At 39.8% G+C, this 20,511-nt stretch overlaps 1 protein-coding gene across 4 annotated transcripts in view; it reads right to left on the bottom strand.

Annotated features, from left to right (window-relative positions):
- The window catches only part of LOC136864664 (RWD domain-containing protein 4), a 208,963-nt gene that overhangs the window by 83,100 nt on the left and 105,352 nt on the right, over window positions 1-20,511 (bottom strand). For all 4 annotated transcript variants that reach the window (XM_067141960.2, XM_067141957.2, XM_067141958.2 and 1 more), the window contains one exon: window positions 12,854-12,968. In XM_067141960.2, the coding sequence (XP_066998061.1) occupies window positions 12,854-12,958 (105 nt within the window). In that variant the 5' untranslated portion in view covers window positions 12,959-12,968. The remainder of the gene's footprint in view (window positions 1-12,853; window positions 12,969-20,511) is intronic.

The following is a 20,511-nucleotide window of genomic DNA, read 5'->3' as shown; positions in this document are numbered from 1 at the left end:
TCCACATTACAATTACTCGTACAATGTATCCACTTGATCAAAACAAAATGACATCATTTAAAGAGAAAAATGTTGAATTTACTATACACAATTCAAAACAGCAAGATTACCTCTCTCCTGTTTTGTCCTTTTGGAACTCAAAATACAAGAACACTTCAGAAAAATGTCACAAAGAATAAATGAACACTTGTGAAAAATATCACTCAATCCTCAAATCTTTTTGGTTTAATCACCAATCTCCTACTACTAGTTTTAAGTTTGGAACTACTGGTCGATGATTTAATTGTCCTTTGATCACTTTCTTTCTTTTCATTTTCACACTGCTTAGGCCTGGTTTTCTGCAGATGTCACCTTAAGTGGGTATACCCTCTGCACTGGTCTCAAGAGTTCCTCTCTTGCAGTCTTCAGACGAACCAGTCTCACAACACCACCTTTGACAGGGATAACTTCCATTACACTTGTCAATGGCCAATTCAGTCTCCTGGGGTTGCCGTCTACTAGTACTACTTCACCCACGAAGGGTTTGTACTGACATTTTGTAGGGTGGTTCTTCTGAATAATTTGTCCAAAATATTCATTCTTAAATCTTAAATAAGTTTCTTTAATTTTCTGTCCATATCTGTATCTTTTGTCGAATCTTACATTTTCCATCATGTCGATATTGGGCATTCCGACCTCCTTTACCTCCTGCAGAAACATTACAGGGGTTATTGCCATCAGGTCACTTCCATCATTGGACAGGTAAGTAAGGGGCCGAAAATTCATCACAGCTTCGATGTCACACAAAACTGTCATCATTTCTTGGTACAACAATCATGAATATCCCAGAACTTTCCTGAGCATTTAGCTTGAGAACACCAATCAACCTCTCCCCCCAACCGCAATGGTGCACCAGGAGGATTGAATTTCCATTCAGTCTCATTTGCAGAACTATATTCAGCAATTTTATCCCACTGAATCGCCTCCAAGGCATTACAGACACCATGAAAATTCATCCCATTGTCACTGTAGACTATATTTTCCCCTTTGCGGCTTGTGATTTATTATTGCTTGTGTTGGCATCACTGACCTAATGCATTCACTTTTGGCCTCTATTTCAGTCACAGCAGATCATGTGGAAAGGAGAGTGTATCTGTCACTTCAACTAAACAAAAGTAAGAGAGGTTATGATATAAATTTCAAATTGCAGGTTTTACATAAGGCAAAACATACTAATATGTACAGACTGTGAACAAACGTAGTGGTTCAAGTATGATGTTGGTAGAAATATGAAGAAAAGTTCAAGCATGCCTGCACATCAAGAGAAGCATTCAAGGGATTGAAGATAGGAAAACTCAACAAAAATGATAGGCTTGTTACTGGATTCACTCAAGGGAAACAAAACTGGGGTCATTCAATTAGTCGCGTAGTTAGTAGTATAAAGGCACTGGTGGCAGCTCACAGGTTGCAAGTTCAGGTAAGGCTACAGCTGGATGGGCTTTTTTAAATGTAACATTTGTCTATTAAATAACAAAAGAAATATAGAGATGTTTTTAATTATCAGGTCCAACAAGATGGACAATTTTAATTGTTAGACCTGTTATAAAGAGATGTTATATAAATGATTATGTTATTCTATGATGTACATTTTGTAGCAATGCAGTTTAATTAATCACTCAGGAAAAAATAAAGTTCTCAACAATATCACAGTGTAATGCAAATGTTTTTTCTTGTGCTTGTTTTAAGAATGAGAATGAATAAGATGGGAGTTGTCCCGTAAACTAATTCAAGAAGAGATGGATGTTGTATGGAGATAGCTTTTGATTGAGGATAATTTTACTGTCTTGTATAATATATAAACTGAATCACATTATATTTAAGCAGGCGAGTACAGTAAAACATGTAACAACTGCAATGTAATAGGTGAATTGTGACATTGTAGTAATTAAGGATGTATGGTACAATTTCCAGATACATAGTGAAGAGATGTTCAAGAGAAAAATAAATTAACTTATGATGGATTACTAAAACCTGGAAGGATGAGATGACAGGCTAATCTACCATGGGTATCAGACTAGCTCATCGTCAGATAAGTTTATCTTTACTTTTCACTGTTTATTGTAATTTACTGTAGAGATTTTGCCTGCTGCCATTTCTTCATGGATACAGTACTTTTGTATCCATCTCTTGGCACAGGCCAGAGTAAAGTGTAGCTTTCACCGAAGTCCCAGTCTCATCCATGGCTGTGACAATATGGAAGCTGCTGGGGTATGGGTGGTGCTGAGTAATGGCATTCAGAGCACAACTAGTGCATCTGAGTGTTATGAAAGGTGTTGCTCATAGGGTCAGTCATGCTGCAATAGCACTTTCTGACCCAGTGAGGAAAGCAATGGCAAACTACCTCACTCCTCGTCTTGTCTAGTACGCCTCATTTTGGTGCTGCCATTGGTTTTTGTGGTTTCCTGATAACTGCATAACCTTTGATGGTGCTATTTGAGGATCAAACCAGCCTCTGGGCTGATGACCTAACAGAGAGACTGTAGAGATTCCTTTTCTTCAAAAATATAAATGTTGAGTTTATTATAATGTGATAATTTAGGGGAAACTTCTTTTTTCAGCATTATGAACTTGAAAGAGAAATCAAGTATTATCATATATTCTTATGGGCCACAAGAGCTTTATATTTACTTCATTTTAGGATGATATTTAGATGATGTTGGTAAAATTTAGAGTCTTTGCCCAGAGATATAGTTACAGAATTGCTATGAAGCACAATGAAATAATAATTACATTCTTAACAATCATGAGACCATGAATTAGTACAATATATAATAAAACAAAACGTGCGATTTATGATCATGCTTTTAGCATGGCGTTATTGATTTTCTAACGAATGGACATGGTATTATACACAAATGAAGTGTTTCTTCGTGGCGATGTGAATCCCGTAATGAATAATTGCGGATTTAAATACTATCCTGTATGAATGGATCAGGACATTTTTGGGGGTTTAAGTCCTCATAATAAGTTCATCCAAGTGTGGTTAGATTGAGAATAAGTTGAGATATGTGAATATGTGGATAGTTGTGATAATAGGATCTTTGATGATGATTAGTTGACTAATGAATATGAGTAAACAACAACAACAACAACAATAATGTGTGGACTCCAAAGAGGCCTAGTGTAGGTCTTTCAAGTCAACGCCATACAGGCGACCTGCGTGTCCATGAGGATGGGGCCATACCTAATGTAAATTCTAATGATGAAGATGGCAAACAAACCCAGTCCCCAAGCCACTGGAATTAACCAATGAAAGTTAAAATCCTCGACCCAGCCAGGAATCGAACCTGGGACCTCCTGGACCAAAGGCTAGCACGCTAACCATTCAGTCATGGAGTCGGATTGAGTAAATAAGGATTTCCAAATATACATAAGAGCAAGTTATGATGTGAAATATAAGAATGTGTGTCTTCTTTGAGGTCAATTAGCCATAAGTGGGTTTATGATGTTGTGACTTCATATATGATGTGAGGTTTTGTTCATAATGTCCTGGTATATAGTGCTGATGCCATTATGTAATAATCTTGTGCATCTATGTTTTCATTAACTTAATTCTTTGACATGAGTGTAGTTCACAAGGTTAAGGAGATATGTCTTCAATTCAAGTCACGATATAGCTGTGTAATGTATATATATTTTTTCTTGCGATGACCTATTTACCAAATTATGTGTGCAGAATTATAGCCGAGTGTAATCCAACATATATATGCAGACGCATTATGCTGTGAATTTGCTGAGTCACATTTTGACCATGTTTATTTAATTTTGTTATATTTTCTGTCATCCATTAAGCCCTCCATTATAATAATAAATGAATTAATAATAATTTAAAAATTAAGTTAACAAGTTCTTAATATCCAGTGCAATCCTCACAGATGTGTACCTATATGTTATTTCATTTTTAGGCACTGTTTGCGTACTTATGCTTATTTACTTGTCATTGCATGAGTAGATTTGGAGTTAGCTATTTGTAGTTTGGTTTATGATTTATTTTTAGCTTTAACACAAGGAGCCAATGTTGCTTTTGTTCTCACATTGTTTGTTGCCATACGGTGCTGTATTTCTTTGACAGAATTTTCCTTGCGGCAATTTTGTCATGTTTTGGGTTGGCAGTCTCATTTCAAGTTTAATTAGTTTAATTATTTGTAACAATTAATTATGGTGGTATACCAGGTGTATGCATAAGTCTTTGCCAGTTTTTGTGGTAAAGATAACACATAATTTTCAAGGGAAATTCATTTTTTGTTTATTCAAAATATTGGCCATCTGCTTCTACACACTTCACCCATCTTTCAGGTAAGTTATGAATACCATGCCAGAAAAACTGCTTGTCTTTTGCAGCAAACCATTCGTCAAGCCATTTTCGAACTTCCTCGAAATTGCTGAAGTGCTGCTCTGCGAGCTTGTGCCCCAATGATGCGAAGAAGTGATAGTCAGATGGTGCCAGGTAGGGAGAGTACAGTGGGTGTGGAAGGATGTCCCATCCAAGTGATTACACGGTATATTTCACTGGTTTTGCTGTGTGAGATGGCACATTGTCATGTAACAAAATCACTTTGGCTTTCTGGCCCATTCCGGTCATCTTTCGATCAATATGTGATTTAAATTAATCATTTGTTGGCGATAACATTGTGCATTAACTGTTTCGCTGGACTTCAAGAGTGCCTAATAAGACAATACCGCTACCTGAGCGCGCACTGTTTTTCACATTGAAATCACCATGTTTAAACTGTCTCACATGTTCTCATCGATGGAGCGTGTTCACCATATGTTTCTACCAGCAAACGATGACTTCCCACGCCTTTTTCTTCTGATTAAATACGAAAAGCAATGTGTGCCGCAAATGTTCTTTTTCAGGCACAAACGTCGATATGATCACTGAAAGATACAACACAGATGCTAGTGTTTGGCGGACTCAACTTGTGTGTTTGGTAGGTTGTCAGACGAACAAAGTGACGTATGTGTCAAATTCATTCAGATTGTGATTAAAATTGACTCGTTGATCCAATGATATGTAAAACATTTCCATGATATTGAACAGAGGTCCCTTTTCCATAACTTCAGTAATTTTTAAGTCCTTGTCTATATCGGAAAAATTGTGATTGGGTTCATGCATATGTATTCCCATGGCACAACGCCTGTTATGTTCGAATGCATTAATATGTTTGATGTATCTGGTGTTAAAGCTTTTCCCTATTTGTCCGATATAACTTGCTGAACAAGACTGGCACTGTAAGCTGTAAATACCTGATTTACCGAACTTGTCAGATTTATTCACAGTCCCTGGATTGTGGAAGTGAGATAGACTCTCATTGGTTGTCCTGAATGCTATTTTTTCCCGTGTTTTTAAAAAAAGTTTGTTATTTGGTATACAGAATCTTTGTTGAAGGTGAAGACTGAATAAATGTCATTCTGCTTCTTTTTTTTTTTAATAAGAGATTTTGGTTTATTTTGAATTTTAATATTATTTGGTCGGTGAACCTTCTGTTATACCCACCATTAGAATAAGCTATTAATTTCATAACTTATGAAATTAATACGCTGCGTACTGTTCGCTGGCGCCATCTCTTAATGAAACTGGAAAAGACTTACGCATACAATTGGTAATCATGTCTCGAGTAGAGGAATCCGTTCTCAGAGACGCAAAGAAATATTTTAATTTTATTTTTTAATTTCTTTTTACAATCTGCTTTACTCACATCAACACAGACAGGTCTTATGGTGATGATGGGATATAGGAAGGGGGGCTATGACTGGAAAGAAAGTGGCCGTGGCCTTAATTAAGGAACAGCTGCAGCATTTGCCTAATGTGAAAATGGGAAACCACGGAAAACCATTTTCAGGGCTGTCGACAGTGGGATTCAAAACCACTATCTCCCAAAAGCAAGCTCACAGCTGCATGCCCCTATGTGCATGGCCAACTCGTTGGTTTAAGCCTTATTATTTGTTGTATATTTGGTATAATAATGCATTACTTTCATTATCGACTAAACAACCGTGAACCCATTACAAACTCCACTACCTAGAGATTGTGATCTTCTTTAATTCAACCCTGAAGCAATGGCAAAACTGAACCAATTACATTCATTATTTAATTTTTGTTTTAAATACCTTCCAAAATTTCAGGGTCGTCTTATAAGCGAGACAGTCATACACTCGAGCCAATGCTGTACTTTCTTCCTCCAGCTAACCTCAACGGAATTCCATGTTACCCCTTCAAATGTCAGTTCATTTCCCACACTGCTTTCAACGAGTCCCTCGCCTATCAAAAGCAAGTAGGATCTGACACTCCCATTGACCAACTATAATTGAAAACACACCAACTATAATTGAAAACACATGTATCTTGGAGTGAATGTCTATATAGAAGAATGCTGGCCATACTTGAAAACAGGGCTAGGAAAACTTTAAACTACACTCTCTGATCAAAAGTCTGCGTTTTCCTATTTTTCTGAGGCTCTGTATTCTTTTGAAAGCAACTTTTCTTTTAACCTCTTCCACCACCAACTCACTAGATCTATCAAAGTTGAGAGTTTTCCTGTTGGGGTGAAGTCCCTTAGCCTTTAACATTCCCTTACTTTATCTAGAAGGCAGCAGGTGCATTTTATACTAACTGTCATGTATTGAATAACACTGCTTCACTACTTCATTTGAATTTATTGAACTGAAGATAACAGGCTTTTGCCCAGTTACAATATTCCCATATACAATTCAAAATAAACACTCACAGACTATTTATAGCTAGGCACTAACTACTTACTACTTAACTACTTCTAAATCTACTATGTAGCATCTTGCACATGGGCAGATTGCCAGCTCCACATGCAACACACCACCTAACTAAACTAACTACTTTACTATATAAATATATACTAACTCTAACCTAAATCTGTTTGGCCGCAACATCACCCCTGGTGAGGAACTGTTACCACCCTTCCCTGGACTGCTTCACTAGAACGCAGACACATTTTGCAGCTACTACATAGAAGTACAGATGCTGCTTGGTGAAGACAGTTCTGCTTTGTCTGCCATTGGGACAGTAAGTCATACTTTGCCTTTCAAACCGTTGACCATATTCCCCTGTAACCCTGGAAAGGGGCCCTTACAAAGTATTACTAGCTGGGCCAACTGGACCAAGGTTTTTAGAAGTTTTTATCTCTCACCCTTTGTCATGACTTGTGACAGAAAAGCTTGGCTACCCAAACACCAGACACAGGTTAGCAGTGTGAAATAGAGATATCTCCCAAAACAGCACAAGACCGATATAGCCTACCACACTTACTATATCCCAATAGTGACATATGCTTCAGAAACTTTGCCAATGAGGGGAAGAGAGAAAAACATGTTCCAGGCGAGTGTGATTAAATTTTTGAGAAGTACAATAGGAGTAACAAAAATGGATAAGAAGTGAGCAGGTTAGAGGACTATAGTGCAAGTGCAACCATTGCAGGAAAGGATAGATGAATCTAGACTTACTAGATGATATGGACATGTGAAAAGAATGAAGAGGACATGAGATCACAATTTGAAGATAAAATCAGAATTCAAGAGGACAAATTGGGGCAAATATTCGTTCATAGGAAGGGGAGTTAGGGATTGGAATAACTTACCAAGGGAGATGTTCAATAAATTTCCAATTTCTTTGAAATCATTTAAGAAAAGTCTAGGAAAACAACAGAGAGGGAATCTGCCACCTGGGTGACTGCCGTAAATGCAGATCGGTATTGATTTATTGATTGAATGATTTATTGCATCCTCCTAATCAATACATATATATCCATCTTTAGATGGAGTAATTCTAATCAAATGTGTTTCTGCTCATTTTTCAGCCATCTTCAGTGAAAATGTTAAAAACTACATGATTAATGCTAAAACTATTTTATTAAAAAACACGATGAGAAAGAATGTATCTTGTAATGAACAAGTTTCCTGGAATATCACGGGAACACGCAATTTTCCCTGCTTTTAGTTGAAACATTCCGTGGGAAAAACTGCAACCGTTGGTCCACATCTCTCTCACCCAATCCAGTAATGCTTCTTTAACACATGGGAACTTCCCCATTTTGGACCAAGAAAAGCACACTTGGATGAACTAGTGTTTTCTATTTCCACTTGCTGCTTTCTCCAATTCCTCATTTATTTTGCGTGGAAAGAAAACTCATGAGCCACTATTCTGTTACCTTTTCCTTTTTCTGTAAATGTCATCACTTTTAGCTTGAATGTAGCTGTTAACTTTTCCTATGACAAATATATACTAACAAGCTCGACAATGGTTGAGTTCAGACTGTACGTCTGGCCCTTTCCCTTTCTTAAAGCAGATGCACATTCTTATGGCAAGCCCATGATTGGATATGCAGCTCTTAATTGTGGCCAGAAATTGTCTGAATATTTCTGTCACAAATTAGGGACACGGCTGGTATGCGATACTGCTGATATTCGAGTAAATACAGTAACAAGTAGTTAGTGATGTGGGTCATTGGGGCCTGGAGCAAAGCTCCCGTTCTATCTCATCCCAGAGGTGTTCAATAAGATTGAGGTTGGGGCCCTGGGCTGGCCAGTCCATTTCCAGAACCTTATTGTCCACAAACTACACATGAACAGACCATGCTATACGGCAGGGAGCATTATCATGCTGAAACGCACGATCATCTCTGCAGTGGTCTTCCACAGTAAACGACATACAGCTGGTAATATACATACATACATACATACATACATACATACATACATACATACATACATACATACATACATACATACATACATACATACATACATACATTATCATTATAGACAGTTATGCCTTTCAGCGTTCAGTCTGCAAGCCTCTGAGAATTTACTAAACGTCGCCACAATCCTCGATTTGCAACTAGTGTTGTGGCCTCATTTAGTTCTATACCTCTTATCTTTAAATCGTTAGAAACAGAGTCTAACCATCGTCGTCTTGGTCTCCCTCTACTTCTCTTACCCTCCATAGCAGAGTCCATTATTCTCCTAGGTAACCTATCCTCCTCCATTCGCCTCACATGACCCCACCACCGAAGCCGGTTTATGCGTACAGCTTCATCCATCGAGTTCATTCCTAAATTAGCCTTTATCTCCTCATTCCGAGTACCCTCCTGCCATTGTTCCCACCTGTTTGTTCCAGCAATCATTCTTGCTACTTTCATGTCTGTTACTTCTAACTTATGAATAAGATATCCTGAGTCCACCCAGCTTTCGCTCCCGTAAAGCACAGTTGGTCTGAAAACAGACCGATGTAAAAATAGTTTCGTCTGGGAGCTGACTTCCTTCTTACAGAATACTGCTGATCACAACTGCGAGCTCACTGCATTAGCTTTACTACACCTTGATTCAATCTCACTTACTACATTACCATCCTGGAAGAACACACAACCTAAATACTTGAAATTATCGACCTGTTCTAGCTTTGTATCACCAATCTGACATTTAATTCTGTTGAATTTCTTACCTACTGACATCAATTTAGTCTTCGAAAGGCTAATTTTCATACCATACTCATTGCCCCTATTTTCAAGTTCCAAGATATTAGACTGCAGGCTTGCGGCACAGTCTGCCATTAAGACCAAGTCGTCAGCATAGGCCAAACTGCTTACTACATTTCCACCTAACCGAATCCCTCCCTGCCATTTTATACCTTTCAGCAGATGATCCATGTAAACTACGAACAGCAAAGGTGAAAGATTACAGCTTTGTCTAACTCCTGTAAGTACCCTGAACCAAGAACTCATTCTACCATCAATTCTCACTGAAGCCCAATTGTCAATATAAATGCCTTTGATTGATTTTAATAATCTACCTTTAATTCCATAGTCCCCCAGTATAGTGAACATCTTTTCCCTCGGTACCCTGTCATATGCTTTCTCTAGATCTACGAAACAAACACAATTGCCTATTCCTCTCGTAGCATTTCTCAATTACCTGGTGCATACTGAAAATCTGATCCTGACAGCCTCTCTGTGGTCTGAAACCACACTGGTTTTCATCCAACTTCCTCTCAACGACTGATTGCACCCTCCCTTCCAAGATGCCAGTGAAAACTTTGCCTGGTATACTAATCAATGAGATACCTCGATAGTTGTTGCAATCCTTCCTGTTCCCTTGCTTACAGATAGGTGCAATTACTGCTTTTGTCCAATCTGAAGGTACATTACCAACACGCCACGATAATTTTACTACTCTATGAAGCTATTTCATCCCTGCCTTCCCACTATACTTCACCATTTCAGGTCGAATTTCATCTATTCCTGCTGCCTTATGTAAATGGACTTTTTTTTTTTACCATCCTTTCCACTTCCTCAAGCATAATTTTACCAACATCATTTTCCTCCTCCCCATGAGCTTGGCTGTTTGCAACACCACCAGGATGATTTCCTTTTACATTGAGAAGATGTTCAAAATATTCCTTCCACCTCTCCAGTTATTCCCTGGGATCTATTATGAGTTCACCTGAATTACTCAAAACACTGTTCATTTCCCTTTTCCCTCCCTTCCTAAGATTCTTTATTCCTAAGATTCTTTATTACTGTCCAGAAAGGTTTCCCTGCTGCTTGACCTAGCCTTTCCTAGATGGTAATAATGCCCTTATATTCTTCCACCTTTAACGTCCCCTGTAATATTACGAGAGGACCAAGTCCATTCCATGAAAATCTCCACCAAATTACACTGTGGGGGGTTTAGAGAGAGGCAGTATTGTTCACCTGACATTCAACAAACCCAAACATTCCCATCTGACTGCCATTTGGTATAGTGTGATTCATCACCTCAAATCACCATGTCTCCAGTCATCCACGGACCAGTGGCAGTGCTCTTTACACCATCAAACACAGCACTTACCATTCACCAATGAAAGGTGTGGTTTATGTGCAGGTGCCTCAGTCCTGAACCTCAACCATCTTATCTCCCAGTGTACAGCCATGGTGCTAGCTATATAATTAGTGGCATTATGGAAATTACAGGTGATGGTACCACATCATGTTATTCAATTTTCCTTCACCACCTTCTTCAATGCTCAACGATCCCCCCTCAGTCAACACGTGGCCTATCTAGCTATGGTTTCATTGAGGTTTCTTTTTCTTTTTCCTATTTCCACTTCACAAACATATCCCTGACAGCCAACCTGGGCAAATTGAGAAGGGTGGAACTGGCCCTGGCTGACTGCTTGTCGATGTGTCAACTAATAACCATTCCACGTTCGAAGTCACTAATTTCCCTTGGTCCACCCATTCTGCAGGTGCCTCATAACATTGAATGACACTAAACCCTCAGCCACCTTCCTTAGCAGCAGCAACAGTGGTCATTGTGACATCTAGGCTCTAGTTTGTGTGTCCAGAGTGATGTCTGGATACTTTTCATAAGATAGCATATAAATGTTCGTGGACCAGTGAAGGAATGGGTTATACAAGGAGGTGAATCATTCAGATTATGCTTAAAAGGCACACTATTGTTCTAGATTATTATATCTACCAGTAACACTTACTAGGTCCCTCTGCTGCTTTCCATGGTTCACAAACTATGTAATGACCAAAGGAACAGTCACAATAAACCACTCCTGAAGCCGTTTTTAAAGAATTCCATTTCTGTCTCTTAATTTAGAAGAAATTAACCAAATGTTAAACAAGATACACAAGACAAGTTTATACATAGAATCTAAGTAGGACTAAAGAAACCTACATCATGAACGCCATTACTGATAGCTAGAGCCCAGAAGTTCACAGGCACTTATTTTGGCTAAAATAGGAAGGCAATTAAGCACTTAAAATTTAGAAAATAGGCAGTAAAATAATTTAAATAGGCATTTATAATGACAAAAATGGGCACTAAAATAATAAAGATGGTTTAATGTAAGCTACATAATGCACATCTGCATTCCATTTTACTACTTAATCTTACATCCCCCTGTGGGTGGGGGTGATAGAATAACATCGAAGGTATTCCCTGCCTGTCATAATAGGTGAATAAAAGGAGGACCAGGAACTCTCAACTTGGGAGTGTGAGTTGCAACCATGGTTGATTGATATTTGTTTTACGTCGCACCGACACAGGTAGATCTTATGGCGACGATGGGACGGGAGAGGGCTGGAAGTGGGAAGGAAGTGGCCGTGGCCGTGGCCTTAATTAAGGTACAGCCCCGGCATTTGCCTGGTGTGAAAATGGGAAACCACGGAAGACCATCTTCAGGGCTGCCGACAGTGGGGCTCGAACCCACTACCTCCCGATTACTGGATACTGGCCACACTTAAACGACTACAGCTATCGAGCTCGGTTGGTACAGATGTGTGTAATATTAAAATATCATTTGTGTAAATGTTACTTTTTATCTGAAAATGAAATAGTCTTCTGTATTATTAACACAGTACATTGGAATCATATTTTCTTTTCTTCCAACTGATTAATAAATAGCAGCAGAAAATATCCACAATTCAAAAAAGGCAAAAAGGCATTAAATTATCAAATAGGCAAAGGAAGTTAAAATAGACAAAAACGCAAAATGATAACTGGTCCTACTGTTCCCAAATGTACGGAAATAGTATTTATTTCTATCTGACACTTCGATATAATCATGGCATTTTGCCTAACTTCCGGGCTCTATTGATAGCTAATGAGGAAATTTTCTGGTATGGTCAATTTACCACGAAGAAATTCCTAAATTCTAAACAGTATGCACAAGACATGTTTATGTGGCAACTTTACTTATGATGATTTACTCTTTGCACTAGTATACTAGCAGTACTTCATCTCACTGATAAGGCCTGATTTAAAACAAATAATTACTTATATCATTACAATATACCTTATACTGAAAAGTAGTCGGTAACAACTGCTTAAATGCCGGGTCACCATCATAAATAGAGAGTAGAACTTCCAGTTCCTCCTCTTGCAACTGACTATTGGTCATTGTGGAGGGTCTGAAAATAAAAAGTACAACCATTTCCATCACTCTCTTATATTAGCTACATCACACTGTAAATACACTATAGTTAATGAAAATCGAATACCTAACAGAAGTTATGCAATGACATTTATTTTAACAAGAACTGTACCTTAGACAATACTGAAGAAATGATTGGCATTGCATTGTGGTCCATGCATATATATCTAGCCTGGTGCAATTTAAAGGGAAAAAGCAATGTCACAGACTTATCATTTTACTCATCATTCTGAGCCAAGGGGTGTGAGGTTTAGTGCAAAGGTCAGTTGATATTCAACAGGTACTGAGAATGCTATATGTTTGTATAAGACAGCCATACAGGCACATATGTGCCTTCAACAGAGGTCACATTATCAGCATGAGAGACTGCAATGATGAAAATGCCTCATGTGCAGCACGCGTGTCTGTAGCCCGCCCGGTGGTCATGATTGCTAAGAAGTCAAGCCTCTAAGGTCTGACACCGTGGTTAGCCAGTTCTAGTCCCGTTGTTGGAAAAACATTTCACCATGAGAATGATGACCAGTAGGGTAGGAGGGTTGGTGTAACAAACTATGTGAGTAGCAAGGCAAACACTACACTGTTGTCATTAGGTGAATCACGTTTCTGTTTATGCAAAAATAATGGCAGGATCTGTGTCCCCAGACAACAGGGGGGAGGTCCACGCAGAATGCATTTGCCTTAGGCATACTGCACCAATGTGTGGCAATTTGGTCTGGGGTGTTACAACAGTAAACTGCCTCTTGTATGTTTATCACCTTAAATGAGTGTAATTCGTGTTAACAACATTCTGGAGCTGGTCATCTTTCCATATCTTTAAGGCACCTACAGAATCATATTTTAGCAGGACAACACCAGACCTTAAGCAGTAGCATCCAATATGTGCCTTCTTCCATGAACACAATGGACCATGCAAGATTTTCAGATCTGTCATCCACTGAAAATGCCTGAGACAGGCTTTAATGATGTGGAACAACCATCCACCAGCAAATCTTGATGAATATGGTATGCTGGGTGAGAAGAGCATAATTAGCCATATCACAGGACACCATCCAAACATTATTTGATTGAATATCTCTGCTGTCTTGATGGATCAATGGTAGAGTGTATGAACTATGATTCCAAGTTTGTAGGTTTGATCCCGGCTGAGGTAGTCAATTTCTGAAGGACGGTCTAAAATGTTACCTCTCCAAGTCATTGCTGGCATGCCAGAAGATCTCTCGTGGTGCACTTAGTGTCACCTGATGAATTAAATTAACTTGGGTGTTGTATATGTCCAGTAGAATTCCACTTCCATTGCTACACAGTAGTACAACTGTATAATAATACCAGCGAATTGGCCGTGCAGTTAGGGGAGCGCAGCTGTGAGCTCGCATCCGGGAGATAGTGGGTTCAAATCCCACTGTCGGCAGCCCTGAAGATGGTTTTCCGTGGTTTCCCATTTTCACACCAGGCAAATGCTGGGGCTGTACCTTAATTAAGACCACGGCCGCTTCCTTCCCATTCCTAGGCCTTTCCTGTCCCATCGTCGCCATTAGATCTATCTGTGTTGGTGTGACGTAAAGCAAATAGAAAAAAGAAAAAAAAACTGTATAATCTAAATTTGTATCACCTTGATAGCTCAGGTCATATCATATCATCATATCATCATCATCATCATCATCATCATCATCATTTTATTCAGTGACTCAGCATGTACAGCAGGTGACAGATGCCAAAGAGGGCCACACCACTTAATAACCACAAAGAACTAGAAGTGTAGGACACAGAAATGCTAATCATTTATTCAGTACTACTCACTGTACATACCTTATGAAAAAAATATTACAGCAATGTACTGTAATTTCAATGAGCAGTAGTATGCACAATGACAAAATAGAAAGGAGGATTCAGCCACAAATTCTGTCACAATTGTTGAAACATACTCCTCAATTATAATTTCTTAACTAGGAAACACAATTCAACTTTCATTCAAATTATCAAGGTAACTGGAATTAAAGCTCCAGAACTTAGGGACAAGCTTCTTCTGACCTCTAAGAACAAGATTAACTAACAAAAGGAATGTAAGTATCCGTCACAACAAATATGGATCATCCTTCTTGTGTACGTTAGGGCAACCCCCTTCCCCACTCTTCACAGAAGAGTTATGGCATGTTTGGCAAACAATATTTCACACTATGTTAATTCATTAAACTTTCATAGCCATAAAAGGCAAAGAACTTGGCCTTCTATTTTGGGGCTCCAGTCTTCCAATTCTTTCACTCGGTTAATAAGAAGTTATTTAATTAGAAAATCCTGAAATGGTACAAGTAAGACTTTCTCATATCTACTTGTAATAGTAACTGCTTTTATACAGTTAGCATGTAAAGCTATAGATAATTTCATGTAAAGAAAACAGTATTGCTCTTATGACAACAGGGTTGCCATATGGAACGGCTCTGCACATCACGGTAAAACGGCGGCTTATAAAGTTGTGTAACTCAGTATTTAAGTTCAAGATAGAAAGGGGAAGAAACTTGCTGCAAATTATTTTTAATAACTCAAGGGGATGTGAAGGGGGGGGGGGGTTAGAGAGGGCTCATTTTGGTTTTCATAAGCATAACATGAAAAATGTGACACAAATTTGTGAAACTCAGTATTTCAGTTCAAGATTCAAGACAAAAGAAGTAAGCAACTAAGCTGCAAACTCTTTTTACAAAATCTAATGTACAGGGAGTTTAGAGCGGGCTAATTTTGGTTTTTAACAGCAACAAGGTAAACTGCTATACACACAAAACCTCAATACTGAAGTTCAAGGCAAATTGGGGAAGAAAAGAAGAGAGATCATTTTTAGGGGCTCGAGGGGTGGGGTTTGCATTTGGTAAATTTGCCCAAGCAACACCGGATACTACTATGCTATCATATCACCCCATGGGGGTTGAAGTTGCTCACGTCCGTAGGTTTAACCTCACATTGCCCTACACGTGACCCCTGGGTGGTGCTAAGCGAGCAACAGAGACTAGATGCTGCCGTACTGTCCTCAGCGACCTCACGGCAATGACAATCAAAGAGTTAGCCCTTTTCAGAGCGCAGCATCCTACACATGGACACTAGATCCTCAATTAACCATCTGTCAACTGAACATTGAGGGTATAAGTGGAGCCAAAAGTGAATACTTATCCAAGATACTTCTGGATCATTCTGTTGATATTCTGGTGCTACAGGAAACTCATTGTGAAGATGAACATCAATTGATTACCAGGGGAAAATACCTGGGTACAACTATCACAAACATTTACAAACCACCAATGGTTAATTGGCCAGACCCTATCACACTAAAACCCACCGAAAATAGTGTTAACCTAGGTGACTTTAACAGCCATCATACATTATGGGGCTATAAGGATAGCGATGAGAATGGCGATAGACTATTGCAATAGACAGACATTAATAACCTGACACTGGTGTATGATGCCAAGGACAAAGTTACATTCCATTCAGCACGATGGGATCATGATTATTCTCCAGACTTGTGTTTTATGTCACACAGAGTAATGACCCAATCTTCACAAACACAAAGGCAAGTACTGAACGATTTCCCACGAAGCCAACACAGGCCCATAATCTATAGAATCGGCCTGCAAATTCCAATAATTAGATCAATACCTAAAGCTCGGTGGAATTTTCAGAAAGCTGACTGGAAACTGTACTCCTCGTACACTGATGCTAACATACGATGGGTAAAACCATCTCCTGAGAACTACGTCCGTTTCGTGGGACTAATCAAAGCTGCTGCTAAGCGGAGTATTCCGAGAGGATTCCGTAAAGTTTACATACCTGGGTGGAGTGAGGAAACTAGCCGTATATACAAAGAGTACGAATAAGACAACAGTCATGATAAAGCTACTGAACTGCTGGCATCCTTGGACAGTGGCAGGAAAGAAAAATGGAACAAAACTGTTGAAGGGCTCAGCTTTACTCACTCAAGCCGGAAAGCTTGGTCACTTATCCGAAAAATGGACTCATCAAACAAGCCAGCAAGAAAACGATCATCTATAAACTTAGAGAACATTGCCAACTACATTGTCTCTTCATCCAGGCCCATGAAAGATAAGAAATACAGCAGAAAAATTTGATCTGAGCTCAAGCAGTTAAGACAAGAAGCTGAACCTCATACCATCTACTCTCGACCATTTTCTCCAGAGGAAGTGCACCATGGCCTGAAGTCCCTCCAGAATGGTAAAGCAGCTGGATTTGACGGTGTATATCCAGAGCTACTGAAGAACTGTGGCCCCGCAACTGTACGCTAGCTGGCGTCCTTCTTTAGCAGTATACTGCACTCTGGACGTGTACCCCCAGTATTTAAGAGAACCAAAATCATCTCGATACTGAAGCCTGGAAAGGACCCTTCTCTACCCCAGAGTTACAGGCCAATTTCGCTACTGTGTGTTACATATAAACTAATGGAAAGGCTAATTCTGAACAGGATAGCTCCTGCAATTGAACACCTGATCCCAATAGAGCAAGCTGGGTTTCGCCCCAAGCGACACTGTAGTGACCACGTCCTTGCCTTAACATCATATCTGGAGATTGGTTTTGAGAAGAAATTTTAAAATGTTTCTGTCTTCCTTGATCTGTCAGCGACCTATGATACTGTCTGGAGAGAGGGTCTCCTCCTGAAGCTCATAAAGATTGTACCTTGTCTTAAGGTGATTACTCTCATTGATAATGTATTGAGTAATCGATTATTCCAGGTATTCTCTGAAAATTCCAGGAGTAGATTTCACAAATTGAATAACGGCCTACCGCAGGGTTCAGTCTTAGCCCCTATATTGTTCAATTTGTACATCCATGATATCCCAGAAACTACAGCTCGGAAATTCATTTATGCCGACGATATAAACTTAACAGTACAGAGATCTACTTTCAAGGAGGCTGAGGATATACTGCCTGAAGATCTACGGGTGATGGATGAATACTTTAGGAAGTGGAGACTTCAGCCAAGTTCTTCGAAGACGGAAGTAGCCGCATTCCATCTCGACAACTTAGAGGCTACTTATCAACCTAGGATATGGTTTCAGGAATCAACTTTTGAAATACAACAGTACACCAAAATACCTAGGTGTAACTTTAGACAGATCACTGACATATCAAAGTCACATAGAAAAAACAGCCGCCAAACTTAAGACCCGGAATAACCTGCTGAGCAAGTTGATGGTGATGATGATGCTTGTTGTTTTAAGGGGCCTAACATCGAAGGTCATCGGCCCCTAATGGTACGAAATGAAAGAACAAAAATTGCAAAGGCATCCACTGACCAAAATAAAAATAAAATATGGCATGAAGAATGAATGGATGGACAGGAACTCAACAAAACACAAAACAAACAAACAAAAACCAGTGGATCGGACTCAATACAGATCGAAAATAACATTACTACCGACCAAGGAACCACTTATAAAGCACAATGATGCTTGATGTCTAAAGGGGGTGCAAAATCCACGTCTAAGGCCCCACAGAATGGTACATGTCGCGAGTAAAATAGAACCATGGTATGTGTCATGTTGGGGTATTAATCAGAAGTAGCGAAGACTCACGGTGTTCCACAAAAGATGGTACTACTCACAAGTATTGCAATACGTACAAGTAACGCAGACCTATGGTGTGTCTCACACAATGGCCCAACTCAGAGTCAACGCAAACCGAGAAGGTTCCCCACCTAAGTGTACTAAACACGGGCGCCGGTATTCCTGTGGTGTTCCTCACATAGTGGGTACTAATCACAGGCAACGCACACCCACGGTGCTGCTCATATAATGGTACAACTCACAGGCTACGCCCAGACCCGCGGTGTTGCACACATGGGTACGACGCACGGGTACTGGAATCCACCAGGCCAGGCTTTTACTGCTACTAATCACAAACCTATTTCATACCGAATTTAGTGGTACTACTCGCAAGTACAGGCAACCTATGGTGTTCCCCGCGTGATGGTACGTTTCAAAATTAGTTGCATGGTTCTAATTCAGTCAGCCCTTGGTCGCCCCTTTTAGTCGCCTCTTACGACAGGCAGGGGATACCGCGGGTGTATTCTACATGTGCGTCCCCCACCCGCAGGGGGTAGTGTGTTTGGTCCGCGAGAGGTATTTTATTTCCCTCAAGTCCGCCGGCAAGCCGGTTAGGACCCCCCTATCCGCCACCTGGGACGCGCCACGTGGGAGTATCACCTCTCCCCCTGCTACGCCTGCGTAGCAGGTTTGTGGCTGAGCAAGTTAGCTGGAACTTCATGGGAAGGTGACGCCAATACTTTGCGAACTACCGCCTTGGCCATGGTGTATTCTACAGCTGAGTATTGTGCCGGAATATGGTTAAATACCTCTCACTGCAATCCAATTGATATCCAACTTTGCCAGGCTATGTGTATTCTATCCGGCACGCTGTACTCAACTCCAGTGCAATGGTTACCTGTCTTTGCAACATCTCTCCCCCTCATATAAGGAGACAACAAGCATTTAATAGCTTATGGTGCAGAATAGTGAAGAATGAGGCCCTTCCTATACAAGAGGATATAAAGCAGCACACTACAACTAGGCTGAAATCAAGAAAACCAGCATGGAAGACAGCTTTGGACCTGTCATGTCTTCAGTTCAATCCCAGGAATGCCTGGAGAGAAGAGTGGAGGATGTCATCTCCCAGTGGCTTATGTGATATCTCCGACTCCAGCATGGAACTGGCTGGCTTTAGTCTGCCCCATGCTGTTTGGTCAACCCTGAACAGGATCCAATGTTGTGTCGGTAGGACTGGCACATCCTTACATCTGTGGGGATGGGCAGATTCTCCCTGCTGTGACTGTGGTGCTCAAGTGCAGTCTATCAAGCACATAGTTCAAGAGTGCCCCCTACGTGCATTTCCTGGCTCTGTGGAGGAATTTTTCGAAGTAACACCAGAAGTGATTACATGGATAAAAAATTTGGACATTAAAATATAAAAGTGAAGTCCTGATGCTGTCACCAACTTGTATATTTGTATATCTTGTATTATATTTTGATTGTCATGTACACATCATACGCTAATAATATCACCCCATGGAAAAAATGGTAAAAATGAAATGTGCTTGTGAAATGAACAGTGATAAAAATAAAATATGCTTAAGAAACAACAGTTAAATAACAAAACCAAGCACAGATAAAAATCATACCAAATTTCTATATCTGTACAAGTCATGCTGTGACATATCGCTGCACACCACTGCATCAAAATCGTCAGTAACAACTGCTGTACAGTACAAGAATATTAGAACATAAGGACACAAATACTATGCAAGATACAGCCAACGCAAATTATCTGCCATTAGACAACCACTTTCTGGTACTCACTGAATGTTACTTCTTTGCCGCTGCAGGCTGAAGTCCCCTCTCATTCAGAATCTGACTAAGATCCACCACCTACATCAATAATAAAGGACTCCATTTCGTCCTGGATTACCCTAAGTCAGTTTTCCACAGGTTTCATGTAGTTCGTCCAGTTTTCAGCAGACAAGTGTA

The sequence above is a fragment of the Anabrus simplex genome, chromosome 2, assembly GCF_040414725.1.
Source record: "Anabrus simplex isolate iqAnaSimp1 chromosome 2, ASM4041472v1, whole genome shotgun sequence".
NCBI lineage: Eukaryota > Metazoa > Arthropoda > Insecta > Orthoptera > Tettigoniidae > Anabrus > Anabrus simplex.
Note: the sequence above shows the minus strand (reverse complement) of the source record. Positions and strands in the feature narration are given on the sequence as shown.